General features: G+C 44.1%; 1 protein-coding gene across 1 annotated transcript; it reads left to right on the top strand.

Annotated features, from left to right (window-relative positions):
• Positions 1 to 20: 20 nt before the first annotated feature.
• Positions 21 to 9,992, top strand: LOC132456131 (tumor necrosis factor receptor superfamily member 10A-like). The gene is made up of 8 exons (XM_060050346.1): positions 21 to 935; positions 3,607 to 3,718; positions 4,111 to 4,247; positions 4,840 to 4,929; positions 5,029 to 5,075; positions 5,949 to 6,260; positions 6,609 to 6,645; positions 7,295 to 9,992. Exons 1-8 carry the CDS (start codon positions 695 to 697, stop codon positions 7,594 to 7,596), a joined length of 1,278 nt encoding a protein of 425 aa, XP_059906329.1. The 5' UTR covers positions 21 to 694; the 3' UTR covers positions 7,597 to 9,992.
• The last annotated feature ends 1,011 nt before the right edge of the window (positions 9,993 to 11,003 follow it).

The following is an 11,003-nucleotide window of genomic DNA, read 5'->3' as shown; positions in this document are numbered from 1 at the left end:
AACAATGAGGATGTGAGAAGTCGCATGTCTGCATTTTAACACGGAATTTCAGTTCATATTGTTGTATCCTATTTCTAACTGAAGCGTTGTTGCCTATTATGCGATATCACATAGTGGCCTTAATTGCCAACATAAGGGGAGTGGATGACTTCTTGTTTTTATCCTAACACAGCTGATTGTTGTTATGGACTGGAGACTTGAATAATACTTTCGGGCATTTACTGGGTCGGGCCTGTTCTGAATTTGAAGAGACAGATTTATCATGCCTACTGAGGACCCAAATTATCACCACTCTGCAGCCAGACTGATGCTTTTTATGGTGTCAGTTCTGTTAACATCTGAACACGACTTATTGCTACCAGGTGTTGTGAGAACTGCAGTTAGCACGCTGTTTTGACTGTGTGTGTTTGTGTCATAATAAACAAATACTTGAACACATCTTGAGGACCTCAGTTTGCACAATTTAGCGTCCTTCCTCGGAATTATTCAGCGACAGGGGCTGTTTCAACGCAGATGTTTTGTCATTGTACTTTTTAAGGACCTCATTTATGACATTTCTGCAGTCTGACTCTGAATTCCTTATGTCGGCTCTCACATCTTAACAATGATTTGTTGTTGTTATGCTTTATGAAGACCTTGGTTATCATATCACTGTGATTTATTTTCTCAACCCTCACATCATCACACAAATGTAATGTGCCTTGGGAAGACTTGGGTTTTGAATTTTGTGTGTGTGTGCGTGTGTGTGTGTGCGTCTGTGTGCGTGCGTGCGTGCGTGCGTGTGCGTGTGCGTGTGGCCGCACAGGGTACCTACGTGCACCAGGCCTGCTCCCGGGAGCTGGAGGTGGGGCTGTGTAAGCCGTGCCACGGAGTGACGTACACGGAGCACTCCAACGGGATGAACCGCTGCCTGCCCTGCACCCACTGCCGCTCAGGTAATGAGCCCGCTCCGCTTACGCTGCTCCCTGCCGGGGCTCCGGTGTCTAAACACCTGCCCTGGCTCCGAGGCCTCATCGCTAAGCGAGGTAAAGAACCGTGCACGAGTGGGTGGACACTGAGATTTTAGTTCTTGTGCACTGTCATGTTAGTACGATTTGCTTTTTCACCTCTTTCCACAACCTTATTTTTTTATGAGGATCAATTGGGAGGGTATTACATATTGAGTTACCAAAGATATCCTTTACATGCCTCTGTGCTTTTTTCTTTTCGGTGGCTGTTTCACCCATCTTATCATATAGTGTTACAGCCACACAGAGGAGGGGCGGGTCTTTGTGTCGTTTTTCCCCCCTTTTTTTCTTCATTCAACGAATCGGAGTGCACTGGCCGTCCCCAGAGATGTGCCCGTGTGTCTGACTCTACCTGACTACCTGGCTGGAGCCTAGGTGTGGCTGTTGTGTTATTGTCTCCCCTCAGAGGCCGTCTTTGTACGGCTGTGAAAGACACAAGGCCCCTGGAACAGAAGAGACTACGGTTACATAGGGAAGGGCTTTGTGGGTATTCATTGAGTCCCACAAAAAAAGAAAAAGAGAGCTCCATTTTGTTGCGCGGGTTCTAAAGTCGTATCTTTTATTTACGCCGTGGCACTGTTCCATTTGAATAGGGCGTTTAAAGGGCTTAAAGTAAGAGGACTTTTAAATGGTCAGAACACTGAGCCTCTTGCTCTAATTAGCTCAAATTACCGGTGCGTGCACTTATTTGTTTGTTTGTGGACCGTGTAGTTCTTGGAGGGGGAGAGGCCAAGAGGGAGGGGGAGAGAAAAAAGACACGCAGTAGATCAAATAGGCTTCTGTTGTGATAATTACTCTATGGTCACAAGGAGCTCAGGTTTATTTTGAATTTAAGCTTTTCCTCTCTAGAGGCTGGTGGTTTCTATAGGCCAGCGATGCTCCCAAAACTGTGTCACAGTTTGAAAGGAAAAGCGTAAGAAAAGGAAACGTATATTCACAAATCTGTACGGAATTCAGCCTTTTGAATTCAAGATCAATCTCAAACTTCTTTCCAGAGTAATGTCCCTCTTTGAAAACTGAGCCAGTTTCTGCAAACCTTTTGTAGAACTGCCTGAACTCCGATGTCGTGAACAATTTATTTCAAGGAAAAGATTGCAGAGAGAGAGAGAGAGAGAGAGAGAGAGAGAGAGAGAGAGAGAGAGAGAGAGAGAGAGAGAGAGAGAGAGAGAGAGAGAGAGAGAGAGAGAGAGAGAGAGAGAGAGAGAGAGAGAGAGAGAGAGAGAGAGAGAGAGAGAGGTAGAGAGAGGTAGAGAGAGAGAGAGAGAGAATTTAAGCAATTAAACAATTACCAAAGAATCTGTACATTTAGGGCATTTAGCAGACACCTTTATTCAAAGCGCCATACATACATTCACACACCGACAGCAGAGTCAACCATGCAAGGCGACAGCCAGCTTGTCCGGAGCAGTTAGGGTTAGGTATCTTGCTCAGGGACAACTCGAGTTGGGGATCGAACTAGCAACCTTCCGGTTCTCAACCTACTCTACCTCCTGACCTATGGCATCCCCCTAAAAATAAATTAAAGAATGATTTTAGTGGATACTTTTTGATTTTAAGGTTTTACTTAAAATCGTATTAGACTCTTACAAGGTCTTTCCTCTAGCTTGTATGGTTCTGTCACTTCCTACGTTAAAGTGAACCTGCACAGCAATATCCATTTACCCACTCTGCATTTCATTTGTTCATGCAATAATGTTATAAGGCCCTGTTCCACTTCAAGCTGTTCTCTACGGCGAGGGATCTTTAAGATAACTTGAATAGGATAAGCAAACACACAAGTGGGCCAACACAAAGGTTGAGCCTGCATTACATTATCACCTTCCAAGGCTAACATAGCATTGGTGCTAGATAAACAGGAACCCCAGGAACACAGGCATCACTGTTACATCAGCCATGCAGCAGCAGCCATAGCACGGCTGCACATAAAGTTCAGATGAGGGCAAGGCTGTCTTGGTGTTGAATTATTATTAAGGGAGTTCGAAAGACCCCTCCATGAAAGAAAACACTAATCATCTCGTATTGTAGTGAGTGATTCTGTGAGCATGAGATGAAAGCATTGGTTGCAAAGGAATCGGGGATCTGTAGTTCGGTTTTTGGGGGGATTTTGTTCTTCTTCACCCAGAGCCAGTGATGTTGTTATACTTTTAGAAGCGCTCCATAGAATAATGTTTAACTACGGCACTCAATGCCTGAGTAAACCAGTGTTGGACTTTGGTAGAAATCCACACCAGCAACTTCCACTGGGAGTACTCTCACATTCCACCTAGTTTAACGCTTCTCTCTATCTCTCTCGCTCACACGCCTCACCGACCATCCTCTGTGTGTGTGTGTGTGTGTGTGTGTGTGTGTGTGTGTGTGTGTGTGTGTGTGTGTGTGTGTGTGTGTGTGTGTGTGTGTGTGTGTGTGTGTGTGTGTGTGTGTGTGTGAGGGCAACACATGAAAATAGGTGAAAAACTAAAAAGCAGAGAGACAAAAATGAAAAGCGGGGAAACAGGGTCTCTCACTTTCGAGAGAATCAGTGTGGAGGATTTGGTGGCATTGCTCTCTCTCCCTGAATGGTAATAATCACCCTGTATTTCTACGTCTGCCCCACCCACAGATGAGATGGAGACAGTCTCCTGCACCAGCACCACAGATACCAAGTGTCAGTGCAAATCCGGATCCTTCTGCGTCCCCGACCAGGCCTGTGAGGTCTGCAAGCGCTGTGCCAGGTACGAGACGTTGAGCATTGTTATATAGCATGAGCAAAGGGGTTAGGGTTGTGGGTAAGGGTCAACCCTAACCCTAAATAATAAAATATAAATAATATACAAAGAATACCTGAGTTAACTTTGACACCATTTATAAATGATTACTAGACCTTTAGTAAAATATTAATTAACTGTTACTTCCGAATGTTGATTAATGGTTAATGAATGTACCCTTATTGTTATGAATGAATCCTTATTGTAAAGTGTTACCTTTTGTTTGTTGTTTGTTTTTTGTACTTCTCCTGGTTTATTTGTCAATTTGAACTGAAACCAGGCATTTTCTAAATGTTCCCGATCCACCAGTGGTCCTTGCAGGTGTTGATATGAAGCCGATCTCTGTGTTTTTCCATCAGGTGTAAAGCGGGTGATGAGGAGGTGCAGAAGTGCACTGCGTTCTCCAACACGGTGTGCAGGAAGCGCTTCCCATCCACCACGGAGCTGTCCCCGCCCCTCCTGCCCACACCGGCTCCCGGCTCCCCTGAGCTCATAGGTAACACCTAGGCCCAATCCTATTTCTACCCCTTACCCCTTCCCCTTACCCCTCCCCCTTGTTTTGAAGGGTTAAGGGGAAGGGGTAAAGGCCCAATCCCATTTCTACCCCTTACGCCTTCCCCTTCCCCTTCCCCTTACCCCTTACCCTTACCCCTTCAAAACAAGGGGGAGGGGTAAGGGGTAGAAATGGGATTGGGCCTTAACGCTGTCTGCTTCATGTCAACGCTGTCTGCTTCATGTTCGCCAAACGCTCGTTTGGCGAACCTTCTAGGTTAACCTTCCACGTTAGTTATTTCACAATAGTTTGTATTGATAATGTTGTCTTTATTGTTGTTGTTGGTATGACTTGGCGCTAAGCGCAAAGCACATGGCCATGTTGGAGCTCACAATGTGCAGATAATGTGAATTAAACGATTCCTATGACTCGGAAAGGGAAAAACGACAGCCTCGCAACATCTACAATGTGTGTGCTTTGCTCTGTTAAAACACAATTTCATTGTATGTGTTTTCTGTGTTACGCTACAAAAGCGAAGCCACATTTGTTCCACATCTGTGCTTGAACATCGGAATGACTTTGGCTGTTCTTCCAGCGATCCCCATCGTCCTCATCCTGGTTCTGATCTTCTGCGGATTGTTGGTGTGGTTCTTGATCAAGCGGCGCTCTTCTTGCGAGAGACCCTGTGAGTAGGACCCCCTTTTGTAGATCTTCATTCAGCTTTTATGAGATACGACTTCAAGCCAACGCAATTTCTAACAGTGTTCTCTTGTCTATGATGCAGGTTCTAAGCCGCTGTGTGAGTCGAGTGAAATCGTGAAGATTCCCATTGTGAGTATTTGGGACTGCTTGTCTTTTCAGCATTATGGTATATTTTTTAGAGCTTTGATCAAGGATTATATACATATATTGGTTCAATAGTGTAGTCTCCAGATTTTGACAACAAATAAAAGCCGAAATATGGAAATAGTCAAATTAAATTGGCATTTACTAATGTCAATCTTTTGGAAACAAGTCCTCCAAGACAATATACTCCTCAACATTGGGAGTAAAGAAAACATCAAGAAGTTTTCATGTAATAATGCCACAGCTTCCTTAAAATGCCTTAACCCTTAAATAGCATTTAAAAATGGCAAGCTTTCAGAAAAAAGTGTATCTACGCAATATTTTCCACTAAACCGAGAACGTACTTTCCATTCAATGCTTCCTTACATACCAACAGTCTATTTTTAGTCTTCAACAAATAATGAACCTTTTTGAAGCAATAGATGCCAAGTAATGCATCTGCAGGGATGCATGGCATAAATGTTTAAACATAATGGTTTCACTTTCTAATAAAACCGTCATTCTTTTTAACGATATTAATTTAGATATTATACAAAGGTGTTTAGCTAAAGATTCCTACATCAACCGGAAGATCAGTAAAGTCCAATCTACTTTTCTCTACTTTACTCCGGTGATGAGTTTGACAGGGAAATGCCTTAAATAAACTCAAGAGTAAAACACTCAAGCTCAAATATTTCCCACAATTTCTCCTTTCGGCAATTGTTATTGTTAGACAGTTTCACTTTTGGCCAGTGTGATGCAATGAGTCTTGTGACGGCGTCCTGTCTCTTTCAAAGTTTAATAGAAGTTGAATAGAACATAGAGCGTGCGCGGTTGAATAGAACATTGACCCAGCGTCTCCCTCCCTCCCTTCATCAGGACGAGAGTGGCGCCACGGCGGAGGAGCGGCAGAACGACCAGAACGCCGGCCTGGAGGGCGGCGAGGACCCCCGGCCCGAGTCCCGCCCGCTGCTGCAGGAGACCCAGGCGGGCATGAGCAAGGCCTGCCCCCCCGGGGAGGACGAGGACCGCGGCCTGGGGGACAGCCTGCCCAACACCACCAGCTCTTCCCAGACCAGCCTCTCGGCCCTGCCCACCGTCACCGCCTCGCCCTCCTCCTCCACCTCCTCCTCCAGGAGCTCCCCGCACCCCAGCCCCACCCCCACCCAGACGCTACTGCCCACTGCCATGGTGAGAGGGAGAGAGAGGGAGAGGGGGAGGGGGAGGGGGAGAATAGAAAATAGAAATTTGAAAAAACTTAAGATTGTCCTTAACTAGTGTGTCTTTGTGTGACGTGGGGGCAAATGAAGCAAATAACTTTGTGTTGTCAACGACCGCTTTGAAATGTGCACAAATAATTGACTCTGCAGTATGCATGTCTCTAGACAAATCTTTGAAACAGTTTGAACTAGGTAGGTTTAATCAACATGCAGGTCATTAATGTTATCATGGCAGCCCTAGCCCGTAACCGACAATATATTGCTCTTATTCTGAGCCTCAACACTTGGCTAACATTATTTCTTATTTTCTATGTTCCAGAATGATCCGTTGCAGATGCGCTTGCTGCCACTCTTAGGTAAGTGTCCCCAGAGTTGTTGTTGTTTTTCAGCTTCACATCGGTGGTGTTATGTGAGCTTTCACACCGACACTTACAAACCAACCGCATAAACCACAGCTGTTGACAGCCCCCTGCGTGGTCTGTCTCTGTTCGTAACATCCACAATTAAGTAACAAACTCAGACTCCATAAGGTCGCTTCCCCATACTATCTGGATCATAGATTGATCTTATGACTGTCAGCCACCTCACAGCCTTCAGGGCATGTGTTCACACTAGTGCCGGAGAGGGTTGGAGTGCAGGGGAGAGGAGAGGGAACTGGTTGTGTTGATTTGGGTTCACTTCTCTCTAAAATAGAACAAAAACAAAAGAGTGATCTTGCTAATCTTATCTCGCTGAAGGAAATACAGCTTTGACCCATTTTCTCGATCAGAATCATGTTGTTTTTGTTTGCAATTGTCCCCACTGCGTATAATATCCATTTTTGTCATGACTTTAACATGTTGTAGTTGAGTGTATCCTTTCATTACCGAGGGTATCGGTACAACATACCTATTGGATAACAAATCCTCAAACAAGTGTTTGAGGATCACATCGGAAGATCCGGTAACAACAACCCGACGTTACCCATGTTTAACCTTTTTCCCTTCCCTCCCTTCCTCTCCCCAGGGTCGGAGAAGTCTTTGAGGAAGAGTTTCGACCTCTTCGACGAGTACCTGGACGTGCGGATCCACAACAAGTTCTTCCGGCTCATCGGGGTCAGCGACAACCACATCCGGCTGGCCGAGGGCGCACCCCCGGGGGACAAGGTGTACGACCTGCTGAAGAGCTGGATGCAGCGGGAGGGCCTCAAGGCGGACATCAACACCCTGCTGGACGCCCTGCTGAGCATGGACCAGCGGCGATCCGCCGAGAGCATCGCCTGCGCCGCCCTGCAGAAGGGCTACTACCAGCACGCCGGCGCGCCCTGACCGCCGCGCGGGGGCGGAGGGATACGCATGAAGTAGAACCGCAAGAGGACTACAGAGGACCTATGAGGAGCAGACCTAAAGCACATGGACTCTGTTTGTTGACGTTATCTTTCAGGGGATGGGGGGGGAAGACCGGCTTACCTCCACGTGGCTCATGATGAGGCTGTGTGTTTTTTTTGAAAAGCCAGTAATTAGTTTGTTTTTTATGAGAAAATGAAAGCCACACGAAAACAAGGGGGGGAAGGATGAGTCAAAACTGATCTTTGTTTCTCGAAGGTTGTTGACTAACTCTTCGCGTTGTCTGGCTTAACAGCGGAAATGAAAAGAAAAAGAAAAAGGATTTGTGAGCAGACGGCGTCAAAGACAGAAGTGATTCATTTCGTAGTAGACTCAGACACAGACAGACACGCAGACAGACACACACACACACACACACACAGACACACGCGCACACACGCATGCACACACACAATCGTTAATTCGAAGGAAGGCAGATCATCAATGTGTTCGGTTCAAGGGATGGCCGTAAAGACTTGTTCAGAGGTGAAGAAGCCATCCAAGCTCAGAGGTCTCCCAGTCAGTGTGTAGCTCCCCGGTACTCCACCTGGAGCAGAGCCATACGCTGTAGAGAGGCAAGGAGATTTATATATAGATATATAAATGAAAACACTGGTTTGCAGAAGTGGTGTTAGCAGTGCCACTGAAACTGTGCCTTCCTGATGCACTGATCCCCAAGGCACATGTAGTCATGTAGAGCTACAGTTACGTTATACTCATAGCTACATAGATTTAAACTGCTCTGTAAAGGAAAAATACATTTTACGTGTCTGCACAATGCCGTCGGAGAGGAGTAGGAATGTATTGGGCCGTGTGTTTGTTGTTGTTACGAGTTCGCTGAAAGCTTACTAATGAATATGTTACGTCTTTTTTTGTCCTCACTAGTTTTTCCGTCAAGCGATATTAAGGTAAAAATGCCAATCCATTTAGATCAAACCAGTCAAGGATAATTTCATATACTATAAATTACTGAACATTTTTTTCACCTCTTGTAAAAAAGCATTGCCCAGATACGTTTTTATTCATTTCTCTGTGAAACAGCACTTCCGTTTCTGAAAAGCAAAACACCTGCATTGCATTTCGTAATTTTGTAAGACAGAAATTCAAAGGTTCTGGCATTTTATTTATTAATATATTTATGTTTTATTAATTATATAGTTTCCATGGTTATTTATGTCATTGCTAATTTCAACCCTGGTCAAGAAAACATAGTTCTATTGTGTTGGTGTGAAGACCGGCGGAGGGGGAACCACCGACACGTCGTCTGGCTGTAATGCCAAACCCCCACCGCCTTGCTTCGGCGACAAGTATCAGAAGTGGCGGTTCTCGTCTTATTTGCTGCGGTATCGCAACGGTTTCCGAACACTACAATCGCCAGGTGTACACGACAATGTGTACTCGCGTTAATGTATATATTTGATTTCTTTATAATTAGAGGTAACCCCTTTTTTTAACTACAAATCCACCTCCCATTTAGCCTACAAGAAATGACCGACAGGATAGAGAATACAGCAACAGGTACTGGGCGTTCTTCTACTTGAGAGATGATGAAGGAAACCTTTTCTGGATATTGACCCATTGATTTATTTGATATAAGCTCCCTGGTTAATGGCCTTTTTTTATTTGTATACATGTCCAGATAGGGCCTAGATTTCTCACCACTTCTGTGAGTGTACATATAATACAATGATGTGACAAAAAGTGTAGGCTATATCGGGGGCAACTAATGAAGTTTATGTTCTCACCGGACACACCACGCCACAGTGGTGGGGACAGCAGTCATTGTAGACATTAAAACTAGATTGTATTTGTTTTTTTCTGCTGTGGCTGACTCTGCTTTTGATGTACAAAGAAATGAGAAGATTCTATTTTATAGCCTTAGAGGCTTCAGTGCTGGCACTGCCATCTATTGATGAGATACCTGGAGACACCGCCCGCCCGACACACACATTGTTATACTCTCTTAAGACTTTCTTGACCAATTTTTCTAACCTTTCATTCATCGTGGCCTTTCAAAGTACGAAGAGCTGATGCATATGTAACATATGTTCTATTCTATGGCAATTGAAGAAAGTGTGTGTATTTGTGTCTGAATGTATGTTTTGATTTTCTAGAATTACTGTGTTTTTACATTTGTACATATGTCAAAGCCAAAGTCCAAAACAGTTCAATTCCTCCATCCAATAGCATTGGGAAGATTATGTAAAAATGTACTGTACATTTTTTATGTAAACAGATTTCCCGTCGTTTATATGATTGATATGATTCTGGTATACAAATGCAGGTCGGCAATGTATTTGTATATATTAATTGTAATTAAACATTTTGTATAGAAAATACTTACGATCTACTGTCAATCTCTGGTACATACACAAAACAGAGTCCCATTTCATAGAGCCGTCTACTAGGACCAACACAGGTGTCTCAATGATTATGGGTCTGCTCCTTTGATGTACCAGGGCACATGGTCCATGGTCAATGCGTCTCCTCATCAATATTTACCACCAGTGCCCTGGTACATCAAAGAATCAGACGCTAAATTAGTGTTATGAGCAACACCTGTGTTTGTGCTGCAACGATGCCTCTGAAAAGGCTATTGAGCCAGTGTTGTAATGGCATTTGGGTAAGCCATTAAAAGAGCCTCTTTTGAAGTCTAGGATGTTCTATTGATGCATTGTCACGTGTTCAAGCTCCTGGCATTATTCCGCAGGAGATAATACATAAGAGAAGGTTTTCTGAGTTTAACAGCCATCTAGAGTGGAGTGCTTTGTGTTAATGATTAGGATGAGGGGAAGCGGTGTGGAAAGACGCCCTAACTTGGGTTATCAGACTGAGTCACAGAATCACTGAGTTAATGTTAATGATTAGAAACCAGGCCAGAGGGTAAAGGTGGGACCAGTTGCTTTTCTCTTTCAACTTTGATAAGAATATCAAATCAATTATTTTCGAAGACATATTTAGTTGTTCTTTACGATGTTCGTTTCATCGTATATTTAGCTAAGCTAGTTTATTGTTTTTTCATGATGGTAGTTTCACTATATTTACTCCATAGACTACACGGCAGACAGTCTTGCACAACTATTACATTATGCAGAAATAAATACCCCAAATATGTCCTGTCTGCATTGTTGTGAGTGGGAGCATCATTGCATTTGTGAAATATATTTACAGTTAAGTCTGGTATAGTTGGAATCTCCTTTAATCCTCCCCTTCTTCTTGGCTTTTCCATACGTAACTGATTATATTGCAGACTCCGGACAATATTAACATGAGAAGAATGAATAATACATTAAACTCAGTGGCTTCATGTGTGCTTACTCTGCTAGCCATGGTCCATATAGTTCCACTTT

This window comes from Gadus macrocephalus, chromosome 4 (assembly GCF_031168955.1).
Source record: "Gadus macrocephalus chromosome 4, ASM3116895v1".
NCBI lineage: Eukaryota > Metazoa > Chordata > Actinopteri > Gadiformes > Gadidae > Gadus > Gadus macrocephalus.
This window is presented reverse-complemented; position numbering and strand designations above follow the sequence as displayed.

What these genes read in the sequence shown, in the direction of transcription:
- LOC132456131 (XM_060050346.1), top strand. Translation starts at nt 695, where the DNA reads ATGTGCCTTGGGAAGACTTGGGTTTTGAATTTTGTGTGTGTGTGCGTG. An exon ending in CGGCTCCCCTGAGCTCATAG is followed by an intron (nt 4,248 to 4,839) that starts GTAACACCTAGG and finishes CTGTTCTTCCAG; the next exon opens with CGATCCCCATCGTCCTCATC. An exon ending in CGCTACTGCCCACTGCCATG is followed by an intron (nt 6,261 to 6,608) that starts GTGAGAGGGAGA and finishes TCTATGTTCCAG; the next exon opens with AATGATCCGTTGCAGATGCG.